Source organism: Octopus sinensis, linkage group LG4 (assembly GCF_006345805.1).
Source record: "Octopus sinensis linkage group LG4, ASM634580v1, whole genome shotgun sequence".
In the NCBI taxonomy this organism is placed as follows: Eukaryota; Metazoa; Mollusca; class Cephalopoda; order Octopoda; family Octopodidae; genus Octopus; species Octopus sinensis.
Window position 1 is genome coordinate 95968349 of NC_043000.1, and position 17441 is coordinate 95985789.

A 17441-nucleotide genomic window follows, 5' to 3' on the forward strand; every position below is an offset into this window, starting at 1 on the left:
ATCGTACAACTAATAACAGATTTATTCCACTTAGTGACTTAGCGTACACATGCAGTATGACAGTCGTTTGAGAAGTAATCTAAAATTCACTTGAGTACAATGACAGTGATCGTTCAATCAATTTTTACACAATCAATGTTTGATGAAGTCAAACTCATTCAAGCATGCAACTATAAAATATACACTTAGTCTCATCTCCCAGTCCATTGTTGCTGAGCCCAGCATGAAGGTCCTTATCTATTCCCTAGGCAAGGGGAAAAATACAAGGAGGCATGATTTTTTAAAGTTTAATCATTAACTATCAGTGTAGGTAGTCCTGAATGCCAGCAAATGCACAAGAACCTACACCAGCTTTTGACATTAGCTTCATGCATTCTGTGGCTTGACCAATAGCCACTTCAAGTGGGGGTTGTCTTGGAAGTCCATATGATTCTAAAAAGAGAAGAAAAAATAATTCAAGATTAGAGACAGTAATAATAACAGACAGTGAGTGGTTATTTTTTTTAGGACTAAATATAGGGTGTAAAGGAGCATGACCTAATGGATAGGGTGTTGCACTCATGATTGTAAGACCATTATTTTGAATCCTGGACTGGGTGGTGCATTGTGTTTTTGAGCAAAATGTTTCACTTCACATTGCTTTAGTTTACTCCATTGTAAATGAGTTACAGTTATTGGTAGGAAGTTAACCTTATGACAGGCCAGTGTCCCATTTAAGGGTGACTGTTGTAATCTCATTTACAGGCCATGGAAACTAAGCTCCAGTCCTAGGTCTCACAAGAGATCTGATTCTAAGCCTAAGGTGCAGCAGAAAAATACTCTCATATGTTTTTCTGTCACATCCAGCCATTAGTGAAGTTAAGGCAGGTGGTAATGGCATCTTCTTGTAGCTGTCTGTTTTCTGTTGAAATATTTATCAAGAATAATGAATCTAGGAGGTTTTTTTGCTGCACTCTGAGTAACACAATTTCAAGCTTTGCCAGTGGCACAATATGTGCTTAATTCAACTAGCCTCAGTCAGTTGAAAAGAGTTACCTAAATAATTACTTGGTTACAGTATTTGTAATTCTAAGTACATATGACTTCAAAACAAGGTATGCCATTTGTCTTGACACAATTTCGTGCTTGTGTACATAAAGGATAATTTGAAAAAGCTTTCTCTGCCATTTAGCTGAACATTACCATTAATTTGTTTTATGTCTGTTTACAGGTACAACCACAGCTGTGAGGTCAAGAAGCTTGCTTCCCAAGCACATGGTTTCAGGTTCAGTTTCATTGCATAACACTGAGTAAGCATCTATTATAGCTTCAAAATGACCAAAACATTGTGAATGAATTTGGTAGATAGAAACTGAAAAAGCCTGCCATGTCTTCATTTGTACACATTTTTGTCTTCAATTATAATTTTTTAAAAATTGAAAAAAAAAAAAAAAATCTGAAGTTGGCATATTTTGTGAATAAAAGAAAAGTTTTGATTTCTTTCTATCATTTTGGATTTAACAATATATACTGTATGGTTCTTAATTACTTTTTGTTAATGAAGAAAGTCTAATTTAGAAGACTGTGTTTGGTTCTGGTATCTGGTCATCATTAGCCCAGAAATAACTGTGTGATACTTCTATTGTTATTTGAACTTAAAAATAATAATGCTTATAAAAACAGTATAATAAATTTCTTTTTTTACTGGTTATTCTGTTTGTATAAAATGATGCAATGACAGCAACAACAATAAAAAATAAATTACCTAAGATAGCACTATTAAGTGCTGCACATACAGGTTCCCTTTGTACTGGATTTAGTTGATAGCCAACAGGACTGTTCCAAGGATCTGCATAAGCTAACAGACTGAAGGCGTTCTTTAAAAAGAAACAAAAGCAAGGATGTATATGAGCAAACAGAATAACTTGAAATGTTAATAAAACTTGAAGGGAAAGTATCTATTTTATAATCTACTTTCTTTAGAAAACACACAAATACACATACATCGAGTAAATTTTTCAAAAGCAAATAAGTCAACAGAAATTAACACATGTCTAGAATAATTCTAATCCACAGAAGTGGGGATTAGAAAGTCTTTACAGACTATGTTTCTTTTTCAAACCTTGCCAGTTGATTGACTTAAACAGATGGTAGTAACATTTAAAGAGGTGGTGGTGGTACTGGCTGAGAAAACTCATTAACACTATCTGTACCAAAGACAAATATTAATGTCTTATCTATAACTATGAAATCTCAGTGGTGCATATATCCGTTGCTCAAAGACAGCCATAAAATCTCATAGATGCTTATATGCATCTGTGATACAGACAGTGTTAAAGAATATTAATGCTACACTAAAGTTTATTTAACAAAAGATAATTTCACAAAAAAAAAAAAAAAGGTAGAGATATATTTTAGATACATAACGTTTCATAGAGTGCACATAATTAAAGTGCATTGTGGAAGAGCCATTCTGGCCATTGAGTAGCACACAAAGCTAATAAAATTCACTTTAAATTTCATGAGGTGTCAAAATTTTCATCATACAACTGCAGCCTGGTCAGTGGCAAAGTTTAACTGCAACTCATGAAATAAATTAAAACCGTTTGTTATCAATACTTCTGTTGAAATACACTATCTTTGTTTCAAAAATAACGAAGAATTTAGTAAAATAATTTTGTCATTAAGTTGGCGCCTGGAACAAATTAATGCAAAAAATTTTGATGGAAGATTTTCATTTAAGATCACTTTAAAACAAGAGCCAGGTGTGGTCTCAGACAAGCAGGTATCAAAATGGTTGAAGTGAATTTAACATTACTTGTTAAGCTTCAAGCATATAGTTTCCATCCGGATATTGTATGATGGGTTGGTGCCTTCCTCTCAGATCGCTCCTTCCAAGTCCAAGTTAATGGTTCGCGGTCATCTGCCTGTTGGCTCTCCTCCTGCAACTCAACTTGATTTCGAGCCGGGTCGTCTGCTGCTGGAGAGGACCGATCAGGTAAAGGACCTGGGTATCTTGGTGGATTCCTCCTTTTCGCCTTCGGCCCAGTGCGTCCATGCTGCCAACAAAGCATGCGGAATTCTGTTCTTGATTCGACGGTCATTCGGAATGCTCACAGCAGCCATATTCCTACCACTCTATGTCTCGCTGGTGAGACCCATATTGGAGTACGGGATTCAAGCCTCTTCACCTTATCTCCTCAAAGACATACAGCATCTCGAAAGAGTCCAGAAGCTGGCTACCCGCATGGTTCATGGTCTCAAAAATTTGTCTTATGAAGAAAGGCTGAGGACGCTCGACCTATATTCTCTAGAAAAACGCCGCCGCCGTGGTGATCTCATTCTCGCTCACAACATCATAAGCGGAAAGTGTAACCTCTCGAAAGAGCTGTTCTTCACTCCTGCTCCAGAGCGTCGGCTGCGGGGTCATTCCAAAAAGCTCTACCTGTGACGATTTCATCTCAATCGAAGGAGAGGAGCTTTCTCTGTCCGGGTTGCGGATCTGTGGAACAAGCTGCCAGACGAGATGGTGAAGATGCCGACGACCGCTTTGTTCAAAGTCTCTCCTTGCTATTGGAAAAAGACTCAAGCAAGGAGAGTAGGATGTAATAAAAAATCTGGCCCACAATTCTACTAAACACGTAATTGAAGATTTTGGCAAAGATGCTTACCAACAGGTTGGCTATTATAATCAATGATACAATTGAAGACACATGAACTTGTGCAAACCCACCCCTAAAATTATCTCTACAACCACTTCCATTTCATTTTTCTTCTAATGTGTGCATTGTCCACTGGTTCAGGTCACAACCAAAAGATATGTTCTTCTTTATTGTTTTTCTTGTTACAGTTGTTATTGTCAGTTTTTGTCGTTGTTGCTATCCTTGTTCTTTCTGTTCTTTTGCAGCAAATGATTGTTTAATTTTTCTCTGCAGGATGTGGTGCATCAATATAGTAGTCACAGCAGCTTTAGCTGTTATATTAATAATTTCTGTTGCTATGGCTGCAACACCTTTGCCAGTTCTAAGAGAGATAAACTGGTGATATTCTGAACACTGACCTTCTCTTTCTTTCACTGAAATGTGCTCTCTTTCGTCTTCTTTCTATCTCACCCCCCCCCCCTCTCCCACTAACATCTCTGTTTGGCTGGCATTCATCTGGTATAATATGGAGTACAAAAAAATTCCAATGACTAAAACTGCACTGATATGCAGTGGGTTAGCTTTTGCACAAAATTATCAACAGAAATAATAATAATATTAATTTATAAAAGAGAAGGAAAAAAAAACTCTAAAGCAGAAAATGAAAATTAAAAAAAAAACAAAAACTCATGGATCATAAATACAACAGAACTTCCTCATCAAATACTTCTACTAATAATTATAGTTTCAAATGTTGACCCAAGGTCAGCAATTTTAGCTGGAAAGGGTTGGTTGATTACAGTGACCTCAGTGTTTGATTGGTACTTTATTTTATTGACCTCAACAGGATGAAAGGCAAAATTGACCTTTGTGGAATCTGAACTCAAGAATGAAAAGAGCTGAAAGAAATGTTAAACATTTTGTCCAACACGTTAATGATTCTGCCAGTTTACAACTCTGATAATAATAATTGTTTATAATCTAGGCATAAGACCAGTAGAGTGGAGGAAGAGAGGAGTCAATAAGATTGGTGAAAGTATTTGACTAATACTTTATCTCATTGACATTGAGGGGGATGGAAAGCAAAGTTGACCTCAGTGGGGACTGAACTCAATACATAAAAACCCAGAAGAAATTCTACAAGGCATTTTGTCAGACACTCTTATAAGATTCTGCCAGCTTGTTGCTCTAACAACAATGATAATTGCAGCTAATTAAATTTCTCATTTAAGAAAACATCAAATCATTGAACAACAGATAATGTATTGGTTATAAGTTCCTAGCAACCACACCTGAAAAATTCACAAATACAGGTGAATCTCGATTATATTTTCAATGAGCAAATCAGTAATACCATTTAAATGCTAGACTCAATATTAACCCTTTGGAGATGGAGCCTCATTTGGAATTTCAGTGCCAAGAAGATGGACCCCTTTTCACAAACCCTACAGAGGGCATGCACTTATTTAGAAAAAAAATAAAGTAATTACTTTACATATATAAAACTATATATACTCTTGAAGGAAACTGAATGAACTAATATAATCTTCTTTGTCATTTGACTTTTCGACCAATAGATTGGCCCTGTCATCTTTAAGGGTTAAAATGGTCCAGTTCTGTGCTAGTTTTATAGCTGAAATTTGACTTGATCCAAGCATCTGGAACTCATGAATGTGAAAGAAAAGGAGATGGGTGTAAGAATGGTAGAAATAGTAGAGCATTCCTTTAATTTTTTAGTGGTTTCAGTCAGTAGGACTTGGCCATGCTCAAGTATCACCGCCTTCAAAGGCTTTTTTTCCTTTCTTTTTAGTCAATCCTGTTGCACCCCAGTACTTATTCTAGGGAAGTTATATTTTATTGGTTGGCTAAGTTAATTGTCTGCCAATACACCTTTCTTTCTTTTAACTGACAGTGTTGTGTCAAACACATAAACACACATTTGTATATACAACAGGCTTCCTCACAGTTTCCATCTACTAAATTCCACCAAGTTTTATCTCCCCACATTCTTTAGAATTCAAATCTCAACAAAATATTTTTGCTTTTTGTTCCTCTACAGTTATATATTGGTGGATGATTTGGCTGATTCTCCTCCCCCAACTCCTCTATTAATTAGCAAGGACTCATCAATATGAGGAATAAAATACTATATTAAAGGTGCAGGTGTGGCTGCATGGTTAAGAAGCTTGCTTCCCAGCCATGTGGCTTTGAGTTCAGTCCCACTGCATGGCACCTTGTGCAAGTGTCTGGAGCCTGGTAAGTGGATGTCGTAGAGTATATGTTTGTGTGTACCCTTGTCCAGACATCATGCAACAGTTGCAAATGAGCATTATCATCATCACACAAGTGAAGTTGCTCATTTCTAATCTACCATGAAAAATATGTTTGGACAAGGGGAAATCAGCCTCAAAAATTCTGACTGACCCATGCAAGCATGGGAAAGTAGACGTTAAATGGTGATAATGGTGATAAAATTAAAAGTCTTTTAAAGACCATCCTATTAAGTTAATGTTACCAATTATAGGCTGGTATTTGCAAGGAAATCTCCCAAGACATGATTGACCTATAATGAAAATTTTAAAAACAAATAAGCAAACTAACTTTTTGTATTCCAACATTGTAGTACATTTAATTTAGTTTTAGCCTAATGTGATTATTTAATTTATGTGTTACATTAAGATGTTATCAAACAAACCAGATTGTTTTACAATTTCCAATGAAAGCAGAAAATTGTGCTCCACCCTAATTCCTGCTAAAAATAGGTCAAAATGCTGACTAACAACACAAGCAGCAAATACAGGATGAATGTTAACAATTTAGAAATTATGTGATTCAACAAAATAGAATAAAAAATAAAAAATAATTTGTTCAATTAAAAACGCTTTCATAAAATCAAAATGATTTTAGTTACAAAGATGCTTTGTAATTTCGGTGTTTTTATGACCAATGAGAGGGGAGAGGAAGGGGAAAACAAAGACAATGGAGAGAGGCAGGGAGGTTGGGGTGGGTAGGGGCAACGAAAAGATGAAAATATGGATTGTTTTTTTTTTTTCTCCTAAAATTCAACTCTAGTAACTTGCAGGTAAGCACCACAAATAATGAAGAAGGAAAATATGTGGCTGGGAAAATATGAGGGCTGAAACAAAAACCTGAAGATAATCAATGTGAAGAACTAAGTCGATGCAACTAACCAGCAGCATGAGAACATAAAAATATTTTTTAAAAAAGTCTTTTATATATATATATATATAAAAGAGATAATGGTGTCATTGAAACCCAAAGGTGTCAGGTAATGCTGAATAAGTGCTATAGACAGACCATAGTTAAGTTTCAGATTCGGTAATATTGCAAATAAAGGGTTCAACGTTGGTTCTATGTCAGCGTGTGTATATAAGAATTTTTTGCGTAATAAGATAAAAATCAAGGCTGTATAGATATTAGAGCATTTATAGATAGAAGGTCTCAGACCTTCTATCTATAAATGCTCTAATATCTATACAGCCTTGGATTTTTATCTTATTACGCAAATAATTCTTATATATATAAACACACACACACATATACAGCATCATTCTACAGAAAATTAAAATCCTTTTGTTGCCATTCTTATATTGAAAGACAATGTTTTTGTTTCAATTAATATTGAAGATAACAAAGAATTTAGTAAAATAACTTAGTCATTTTTAAGCTGGTGTTTGGGACAAATAAACATAAAATTTTGATGTAAGGTTTTAATTTAGATTACTTCAAAACATGAAGTGTGTATCAGAGAATCGGTCAAACTCAGACAAAGTGATGGATATTAGTTCGAGAATTTGAGAACTGCTACACCCATTTTGTTGTAGCCAAAGGTTGTAGCATTTTATTCTGCTTAGCTAACAATAGATTCCATTCCTACTGTGTGGTTAGCATTGGGAAAAGAAGCCAGCTATGAAAAAAAAAAAAATCACTTCCTCAAATATTTATATTTTCAAAATCTATTCCACCAATCGTGGAATGCGAAAAATCAATGGAGAACAGAAACAAGAGAAAGAGGGGGGAAAAGACATCTAATGATTTGCAAACTATATCAAATGATGAACAAACATTGATAAATACCATTTGATGCATTTGTTGTAACATATTGCATTAGAATCTTCAATATTTGATTTGATAACTATCTCGCATGTTTAATATGTGCAAATAATAAATTTAAGCTTGCTCCACAGATAACCAAAAGGAGCTGTTCTACACAAAATAAAACATTCTGTTAAACCCACTAAAACTAAATCAAGTTGCTTTATGAGATAACCAAATAACCAAATCAAGTTTTAATAAACTAGCAAAACATCATTCCAAATATGGAAACAACTAATGAATAATTTCCTTTCAAACAAATTTTAGTTTCATTTTTGTAGTTGGTTTGCAAGATCCTTTATGTGAATTCGTATATTGAAGCATATTTTATTGTGTCTGGGGAGAGTCATTCTCTTTTAGTGCCTTATTAATTTAACACACTCACTGATTTCCACTCATTTACCTACTTATTTTTACTAAAATTCACATTGTCTTGCAACCTTTTTAATAGTCATTGACTCCCTCTGTTATCAAAACTGTGTTTTTTTGTTTGTTTGTTTGTTTGTGTGCATACACGTATGTTTTTATGTGTGTGTACCTCAGTCTCCTTGTGTGTGCATGTTTGAGTGTCTGTGTATGGGTTTGTGTGACTATGTATGGATGTGTGTGTCAATATGCATCCTTGTGTGAAGTGTGCATGTGTATATATGGTCACAGTCTTTGTCTGAATATATGTATGCATGTATACATATGTATAAACATATGTATGTATATATGTAGAGAGAGATATATGTGTATAGAAGTATATATATAGAGATTTATATGTATATATGTACATATAGATTTATATGTATATATATATATATTTATATATGTATAGATATATATGCATATGTCTCTGTGTGTGTATATATATATATACACTTTCTTGGAAAAGAATGCGTGGGATTTGATCATATAATATATAAATATATGTATATATACATACATATATGTACATACCTACATATATATATATACATGCATACAGGACATGAAAAAAATCTTGAACATAATGAGAAATGAAAGCATAAAAACAAAAACATAGAAACAATCTTTTTTTCAAACAACAAAAAAAACAAACAGAGAAACGAGACATACAGCAAAAAGAATATTCTCCTTCTTCAGTTGTTCCTGTTTCAGCTACTCCACGTTTTGAAGGCAAGGACAAGACGTGACTTCGTTGAAACAGTCCTTCCCGCAAAGCAAATTAAATAAAATTTGGGATTTTTTGCGGAGGGTGAAAGTTGTAACAAGAACAGGACAGTGAGAACAAAACAGTAAAAACAAACAGTGAGGGCTCAAATTGAGTCAGGCTTTGATGCTTCAATGACTAGGAAGTAGGTTATAGCATTATTATTTTAATGTCCAATCTATGCTAAGCATAGCCTAGATGTGGTTTATTGAGGTCGATGTTCCACAACTAGATGCCTTTCCAGTTGCCAACCCTCACCTGTTTCCTAGTGAGGTAATATTTCCCTGTGGCCAAACGTGATTTTGCAGAATATTGGAAATGAATGACACTGCTTGTATGACAGTAAAACTTGTTTACAACCAGTATGGAATGTGAAGACAAAGAAACACAAACATACACTCATATTCACAGATATCATCATCATCTTTTAATGTTTGTTCTCCATGCTGACTTAGGTTGGCCAATGTGACAGGAGTTGGCTGGCTGAAGAGCTACTTGGGCTCTATTTGTCTGTTTTGGCATGGTTTCTATATCTGAATGTCCCTCTTAATGCCAACCACTTTATAGAGTGAACTGGGTAGATTTACATGGCACCAGCATTGGTGCTTTTATGTAGCACTGGCACAAGTACTTTTGTGTGGCTTCAGCCCCCACAGGCCCACAAGACTACGATCTCTTGGCTGAGACAGGAATGTAGGGGACATATCTGTATGCATGGACAACCACAATTTTACTTAGCTCAGCATGTCTTTTCAAGCACAATAAGCCACCAGAAGTTTCAGTCCCTTGTCATCTTCTCTGTGAAGCCCAATATCTGAAAATCCTTTCTCACCACTCCCTCCTATGTTTCTCTGGGTCTACCCCTTTCACATGTTCTCTCCACAATTAGAGATCAGCACTTCTTACTACAGATGTCCTCTCTCTTGCACATTACATCTGATGCTTTTTCCTGACACAAAACCAAACTATATCTCATCTAGGCTAACTCTCTTTCTGATTAATTGAGCTATGATCCTTTCTGTAACTTTCATCAACTGGTCCAGCAATATGATCCCTCTGTAATTATTTCTGTAGCAGTTGACTATAATGCTGCTACACCAGTCATTGGGTATGATTCCTTTGTGGACAACCTAATTAATTATACAGGTGACTAGGCCATATCTCACTCTGCCAGATATTTTAAGCATCTCAGCAGTGATTCCTGATGAGCTACATACAAGGCTTCGGTTAACCTTAGTAGAAAACACTAATTCTAAGATGTCATCCTGTGGGATTGAACCCAAAACCAAGTGGTTGGGAAGCAAACTTCTTAACATAGCCATGCTTGTGCCTTTATAAACATCAAAAATTTACAATATTTGAGAAATAATTAAAATCATAATTAATAAACATTTTTTTTTTCAAAGGCAGTAGACTAATTTTTACAATTCACATGGAAGTATGTGACAAAATCAAAGCAGAAAAAAGATATAATGGTTATTCATTGCATCCATAAGGAATCGTCACTCCTAAAAGCTTAATATCTCAAGGATTTAGAAAGGGTCCATTAAAATACTAGATCTGATCCTAGAAAAGGTCCACTAACACACTAATTACCAGGACTGTAATCTTAGAAACTAATGATGAATATTGTCCAGAATAAGGACAGAAAGAGTTACAAATGATTTGAGTAACATGCAAGGAAATGAGGACTAAGAATCTGCTAAATACAAGAGAAATCAAAACGGTTAGCAAAAAGCTGCAGTTGGATTACTGAAACCATTTTTTTTAGTGAAATCAGTCAATGGAACATGAAAAGAACTTTAATGTCTAGCTTGACCTACTCTATAAAATCACAGACTTGTTTTCTCATCAGTTAATTTTTGAAATTGAGAACCAATATAAAACAAGGTTTCCTTTACTTATTTTTTTATTCAAAGAACATGAATATTGCATATATAGTTATGATACTTGGTGTCAGAGAAAACTCAGGTATTTGCTAGGAGAGTTAGGGGGGGGAGTAAAAAGGTTTGCAAAATGAATAGCATATCAGTTTTTGTAAGAGGGCATTTTTTTTTTTTGTAAAAAGGATTTATATACACAGTATTAGTAGTTGAAGTTGAATATTAACTGAAAATCTTGTGGAATTAGAAAGTTAAAAATGAAACTAAATGCAATCTTTCACCCTTCATTTCTCACATATGATGATGTGACCAACCAGACCATTAGATGTTGTTACACATTGCTGGTCACAATGCACTGCGCATAATTTTAGTTTTGTATGATGCCACCCTGCTGGCTAGGCAAGCAGACCAGCATTGTCCCCTGATCAGAAAGTGTAACTGGAACAATGTGAAATGAAGTGTTTTGCCTGAACTGGGAATTGAACCCACCATCTAGTGATTGTGAGCTTATTGCTATTGACAGACACATTACTGAACAGTACTGATGCACAATGTTTCATTACCCACCTGGAGAAAGATGAACTTCATGACACTGACTCAACTTAGGCACACTAATATGAAATCAAAAGTACTTGCCTCTAGAACACAGTGCATTATGGAACTATTATTAAATATATATGTGCACACAAACACACAGTGATATTTCATCATGATCATCACAATATCTGTCTTTCATGTTGGCATGGGTTGGATGGTTTGACAGGATCTAACAAATCTCAGGACTGCATCATGATCCAGTGCCTACTTTGCCATGGTTTCTACAGCTGGTTGCCCTTCTCAATGAAAACCCAGCATGCACAACTTACTTTTATCATGGTACCATTGTCTACCCAACCCACAAAACAACAAAACTCACACCTCAATATACAAAGTAGACATATATGCAAAAAAAAAAAAAAGAAAAAAAAAATCTCACCAACAAAGCTCTTTTATTGGTCTCATTCTTGCCATACTGTCTCCGTAACTGCAGGCTCATCCCCTGAAGCTCACGACCAAATTGTAGCATCTTCTCAATTGCTGCTTGACTACCACCGCACAGCTGTCGCTTCTGCGAGGGGGAATCCACTTCTGCAGAATAGATATCTTATGCATGATAATCAGCGAAGCTTTATTCTAGAAAGTAACTAACCTACACAATGCATATAAAACTTTGTTCCATTTGTATTTTACAACAACTTTAATTAAGAAATGAGAATTCAATGAATAATGAGAAATTTCTTTCATGATTTCATCCTTAATAGAAACAGATTGATTACTGAATCATTTTTTTTTTCAAATCATGTATACAGGCACAGGTGTGGCTGTGTGTTAAGTTTCTGTCCCAACTACATGGTTCTAGGTTTTGTCTCACTGCACAGCACGTTCCTTCTATTATAGCCTTGGACTGATCAAAACCTTTTGAGTAGATTTGGTACATGCAAAGTGAAAGAAGCCTGTTGTGCATATATATATATATATATATATATATATATATATATATATGTAATCCAAATAAGACAAATACTTTACATCTTTAATGACGCCTGTCTAATTGTTAAAATCTCTCAATACAGCGCAACTCAAATGTAAAGCTCCCAGCTTAAAACTTTATTATCCCACCTGAGGAGTCTTCTATGCACTGTGAGTTGAATCTGGGTGTTATTGCAATGTTCCACACACACAAAGGAGCAGTGCATCATGAAGATGAAATAATTGTAGTAATATAAATTTTTTTTGTTGGTACATTCCATCTTCTCTTGTTATCTTTAATTTTATATATATATATATATATATATATATATATATATATATGTGTGTGTGTGGTGTGTGTGTGTGTGTGCTTGTGTTTCCACTCACTGCTGCTTAACTAGTGTTGGTTTGTTTACATCCCCACTACTTAGCAGTTTAGCCAAAAGGAACCAACAAAATAAATACTGGGGTCAACTCATTCAACTAAAAACCGTTCAAGGCAGTGCCCCAGCATGGCTGTGGTCAAATGACTAAAGCAAGTAGAAGATAAGAGAAAGGTATATCTGCCATTATTTTAGTGAATTTTAGTGGATCCATGGATACCATCGATAGTATATTTGCTGAAAAGCAGCTGAAATTGGATCCTGATCTCGCTTTGTATTTGGTAGGGCATCAATCTATAAAAAACTTACTCCACCATCTCTTGCTAAATTATTAAATTTGAATGTGGTTAAGAAGCTCACTGTGCAACCATAGGGTTTTGGGTTCAGTCCCATTGTATACCTTGAGCAAGAGTCTTTTACTACAGTCCCACGATGCCTAATGCCTTGTGAGTGAATTTGGTGGAGGGAGGATGTTTGGAAGTCCATTGTGTGTGCGTGCGTGTGTTCATGAACCTACCTCCTCACTTGACAATCAGTGTTAGCAGTTTGGTAAAAGAGACTGATACAATAAGCACCAGACTTTAAAAAAAAAGTACTGAGGTTGATTTACTTGACTAAACCCTTCATAGCAGTGCTCCAGAATGGCCACAGTCCAGTGATTGACACAAGTAAAAAGCAATAGACATAGCAACTTGAAACCTTTCTGTCTAAAAATATTTGGTATAAGAAATAAAATTGATTTGCAAAATATAGGAAAAAGGTGTTTTTGACTACAGTAGACCCACAAAATTAAAACCTCATTACTCTCTAATCATAGTGGTGAATAAATAAATGAAAATAAAAAAATAAAAAAGAAACTGTAAGCACTCACCCATGTCTTCTGTATCATCATAATCATCACATGTATTTCCATTAGCATATGTAACTTCAGCAGTACCATTGCTCATGGTACCATTTCCTGAGGAGGAGAGCCCATCACTCATTTCAACATCTTCATTTTCAATAAGTCTTGATGGGACATTGTTATTGTTGCTTCCATTCATGGCAGCATTAGCAGCATTCATGTCTGATTCAGACAATGCTTGGGGATCGTTATTTTGGGGACAGCCAGAACTGTGCCCTTTGTTAATTAGATTTCTATTTGGGCTATTGCCAGTGGAAACAGACTGTTGCGTCACAGACCTATGAGCTAAATAACTGTAGCCACTACCGTGATGACTAGGACTCATGCTTGGACTGGAACGGCTGCTTCCACCATGGGATTTGGGACTTCGGATTGCGGCACCTCGCACTTCACTGTCTGTGCCATTGACCATTTCGATAAACTGTCTACATTTGAGCATAAATAGTAAGTTGGCTCGTCTTTCCAACAATCCTGGGTAAAGCTGATGTGTTGTGTCGATTGCTTCACCCATACGACCAGCAAGAACCAGCTTTTGTATTTCTACAATGAAGTAAAGAAAACCCATTTTAAAATAAGGAAGACAGGAACTGATGGTAGACAATTTCTATTTATATATAAATACAAAACCAGAAAGGAGCATTTTTTTTATTATAAAAAAAAAAAGAGAAAAGAAACGAGTTAAAAATTTACATTTATTGAGTGCAATTAATATTTTCTTGGTTGGAGAAACAATTCTTCTTACTTATTGATTCACTAGTATACTTTATTTATACAGTAATCACCAATATATTGATTTTGGCTATGTAACAGCACCAATTTCTGAGAAGCAATAGTGTGTAAAGTTTAATAAAATGCCTTAAGTGATTAAAGTGTTTGGTTGTGTTTATATAAATACAACCTTATAATCCAATTGGTTAATTCTACTTGATAAGGAAGACAGAATCCCAATCAGGAATAATTTATCATTTGTCCCTGTGTGAGAACAGGAAAAGAGTACTCAACAATCACCTGTAAAAATCTGAGTGCAGCTTCAATTTCCAGTAGAAATATATATTAACAATATCGTACATAGTCGTTCTTAATACGTTCTGACAGAGTCAAGCACAAATATGCTAATCACTTCTGTATTTAGTCTTCAGAGAACAACTACTTTCAGACAATATGCGCTTGCAACACACTCAGTTTACTGAAGGAGGGGGATGTTGGGACAGTGTTTTGGCCTGGTTGTGTTTCTTTGGTCAAAGCTAGCCTCGAATCAATAAATCTAAACAAGGGTTTTGGCTCTTGTTTATATACTGCAACAAACAAATTATTTGCTGATGCATGTAGATGCCTGCCAAACTGATAATAAATTGCTAAGTTACACAAAGAACAGTGAAAATTAAAACAATGACGTACACATTAATTCTTAATATGTTCCAGCATCATTTTGATTTCACTGTTCTCCATACACAGGACAATTTATTAATATATAATTAATGTTTTACAAAAATTAGGTACCTTCTCTATTTAATATCATCAACTATTTGTCCTTAAATATTTTAACTTCTTATTTTGTATTAAATCTTTAAATCCTTAAAAATGTTTTAGCCCGAAGGCCGTGGCCATGCTGGGACACCACCGCTGAAATTATTCATTTTTCTGGCTATTTTGCCTTTTGGTTCTAGAATATGCCCTGTTCTATTTGATACAATTCTCATTTACAGAATTTGAAGCATTGAATCTGTAAATGCATTTAATTCTAGACTGATCAAAACTTTAATAACTGCTTATCTCAAGATCTGATAAGCTGCTAGGTTTTGGTTACTTTTATATTACAAACATATTAGATCCCTGGCAACAATTACTATGTTATTGTATAAATCCTTTTCTGGATTACGACGACTTGTGTGGACAGAGCTTAGCATATTTCAGTACTGAGTGGAAGAAAGATAAGATCCTTGCTCAGTATTACATGGAAGGAAGATAAGATCTATTGTAGGCAGCTTTTCCTGTAGGAAGAAGGGAAATCCTTTCACTACAAACCAATAAATTCTACAAGCAATGCCACAGTGAAGTCACTAATTACACAGCAAGATGGATTTAGCCATGGACATAATGTAAATGCCAGTGAGAGAATACAAATGATCAATCAGTCATCTTGTTGTCCAACTCTCAATTGACTCACCCATTCATATGAAATTGTGATACAAATAATCTTAAGTTTATTACATTTTATATCATTACACTATCTACATCATAACAAATACAGTGATATATCATCATCATCATATATATATATATATATATATGAGAGAGAGAGAGAGAGAGAAATCAATAAAAGTAAGAAAGGAAGGAAGAAAAAAAAAGAAATTAAAAAGAAATGGTAGAAAATTCTTGGTTTTAAATATAAGCAGAAGCAGCTAAATCTTTACTCACAAAATGTAAGTAGATTTACTGATAGACCATATAGAAAACATTAGTAAGAATAAAGACTTACTTCACTGAATAGAAAGTGAGAGAGGGAGAGAGTAAAAGAGAGATAGAGAGAGTGGAGAAAAAGAGGGTGTGAGAGAGAATGTTTCCTTGAGGTATTTTTTCCCCTCAGCCATATTGTAACAACTTACTTTGTCTATTTTTTATTGAAGTGATTTCTTCTTCGAAGGACTGTCCTGCAGATCTAGCGAAAGCTTCTGCAGTGGAGCAGAAGCCATGGTGGACTAAGTAGGTCGAGACAATTCTGTAGCAAAAAAGAAAGGGAAACTTGATTTTTTCAAAACTCTATAAAAACTTGCACACTAAACTTTTAACTTCATTATTCTTCACACTCAAAAACTTTCAACACAACATTTTGAACAATGTCAACTATTTTAGGAAGCAGCTATTTATTTCTATAACCTAAATCTTAAGTATAAATATTAATCCCAAATCCCGATAATAATTCTAGTATAGGCAGCAAAAGCAATACATTTTGGCAGGGTGGATGTACAGTCAATTAAATCAACTAGTTGGTAGTTATTTTATCTGAGCTGAAAAGATAAAAGTTGTCACTGGCAAGATTTAAACCCAGAATGTAAATGGGAAGGACTAAATATTACAATGCAATTTTGTTAACACTCTACTGATTCTGCTATCCACTGCCCTATTTTATAAAGTACAATAATAACAGATGCTTCCTTAGTTTATTTAGAAAGTACTAAGATAGAATAGTCAAATAGTTAAGATCATTTCACAACCACGAGTTCCTGGATTCAATCCCATTGCCTGGTATATTGGGTAAATGTCATTTCCTCTTGCCTTAAGTCAATGTCATACCTTGTAAGTGAAACAGGGTAAGCAGAAACTGCTTAGAAACTTGTCAGGTGAAGATTGTACCTATAATTCAAAAGGTACATCTCTGTCACAAACACAGTGTTACACTGATACTTTTGCAAAATTATCTTAAAGGTACATGTACCTGTGGCATGTTTAATGACTTAAATGCTAATTCAAATGCAGGAAATGCAGTTCATCAAACAACTGAATCCTCATTGTCTAACAAAGGAGATCCATTACTACTAACATGTGGAGAAAATGGCCAAGTCTACTGTAGGTACCACCACATAATAATAATAATAATAATAATAATAATAAAAATCCCTGATCTTTGATGCCCATAGAGTTGAATGATCTACCCTGAAATACATCAAAACCACATGCAGTGAATATAAACTCACAAACTATAGGCTGATAGTTTAATATATTCATCCATTTTGGCATTGTAATAATAGTGATAATTAATTATACTTATGAAGGCAAGAAAATAAATTTAAAATCTTCATAATAAATAGGCATTAGCACTTTGTTTGCATATACATTGTTATAAACATCATT

General features: G+C 34.7%; 1 protein-coding gene across 2 annotated transcripts in view; it reads right to left on the reverse strand.

Annotated features, from left to right (window-relative positions):
- Positions 1-272: 272 nt before the first annotated feature.
- LOC115210876 (ran-binding protein 9) overlaps positions 273-17441 on the reverse strand; it is a 184866-nt gene continuing 167697 nt past the window's right edge. For both annotated transcript variants that reach the window (XM_029779643.2, XM_029779645.2), the window contains exons 8-12: positions 16196-16308; positions 13557-14129; positions 11770-11921; positions 1745-1856; positions 273-432 (exon numbers count right to left, since the gene is read on the reverse strand). In XM_029779643.2, the coding sequence (XP_029635503.1) occupies positions 302-432; positions 1745-1856; positions 11770-11921; positions 13557-14129; positions 16196-16308 (1081 nt within the window). In that variant the 3' untranslated portion in view covers positions 273-301. The remainder of the gene's footprint in view (positions 433-1744; positions 1857-11769; positions 11922-13556; positions 14130-16195; positions 16309-17441) is intronic.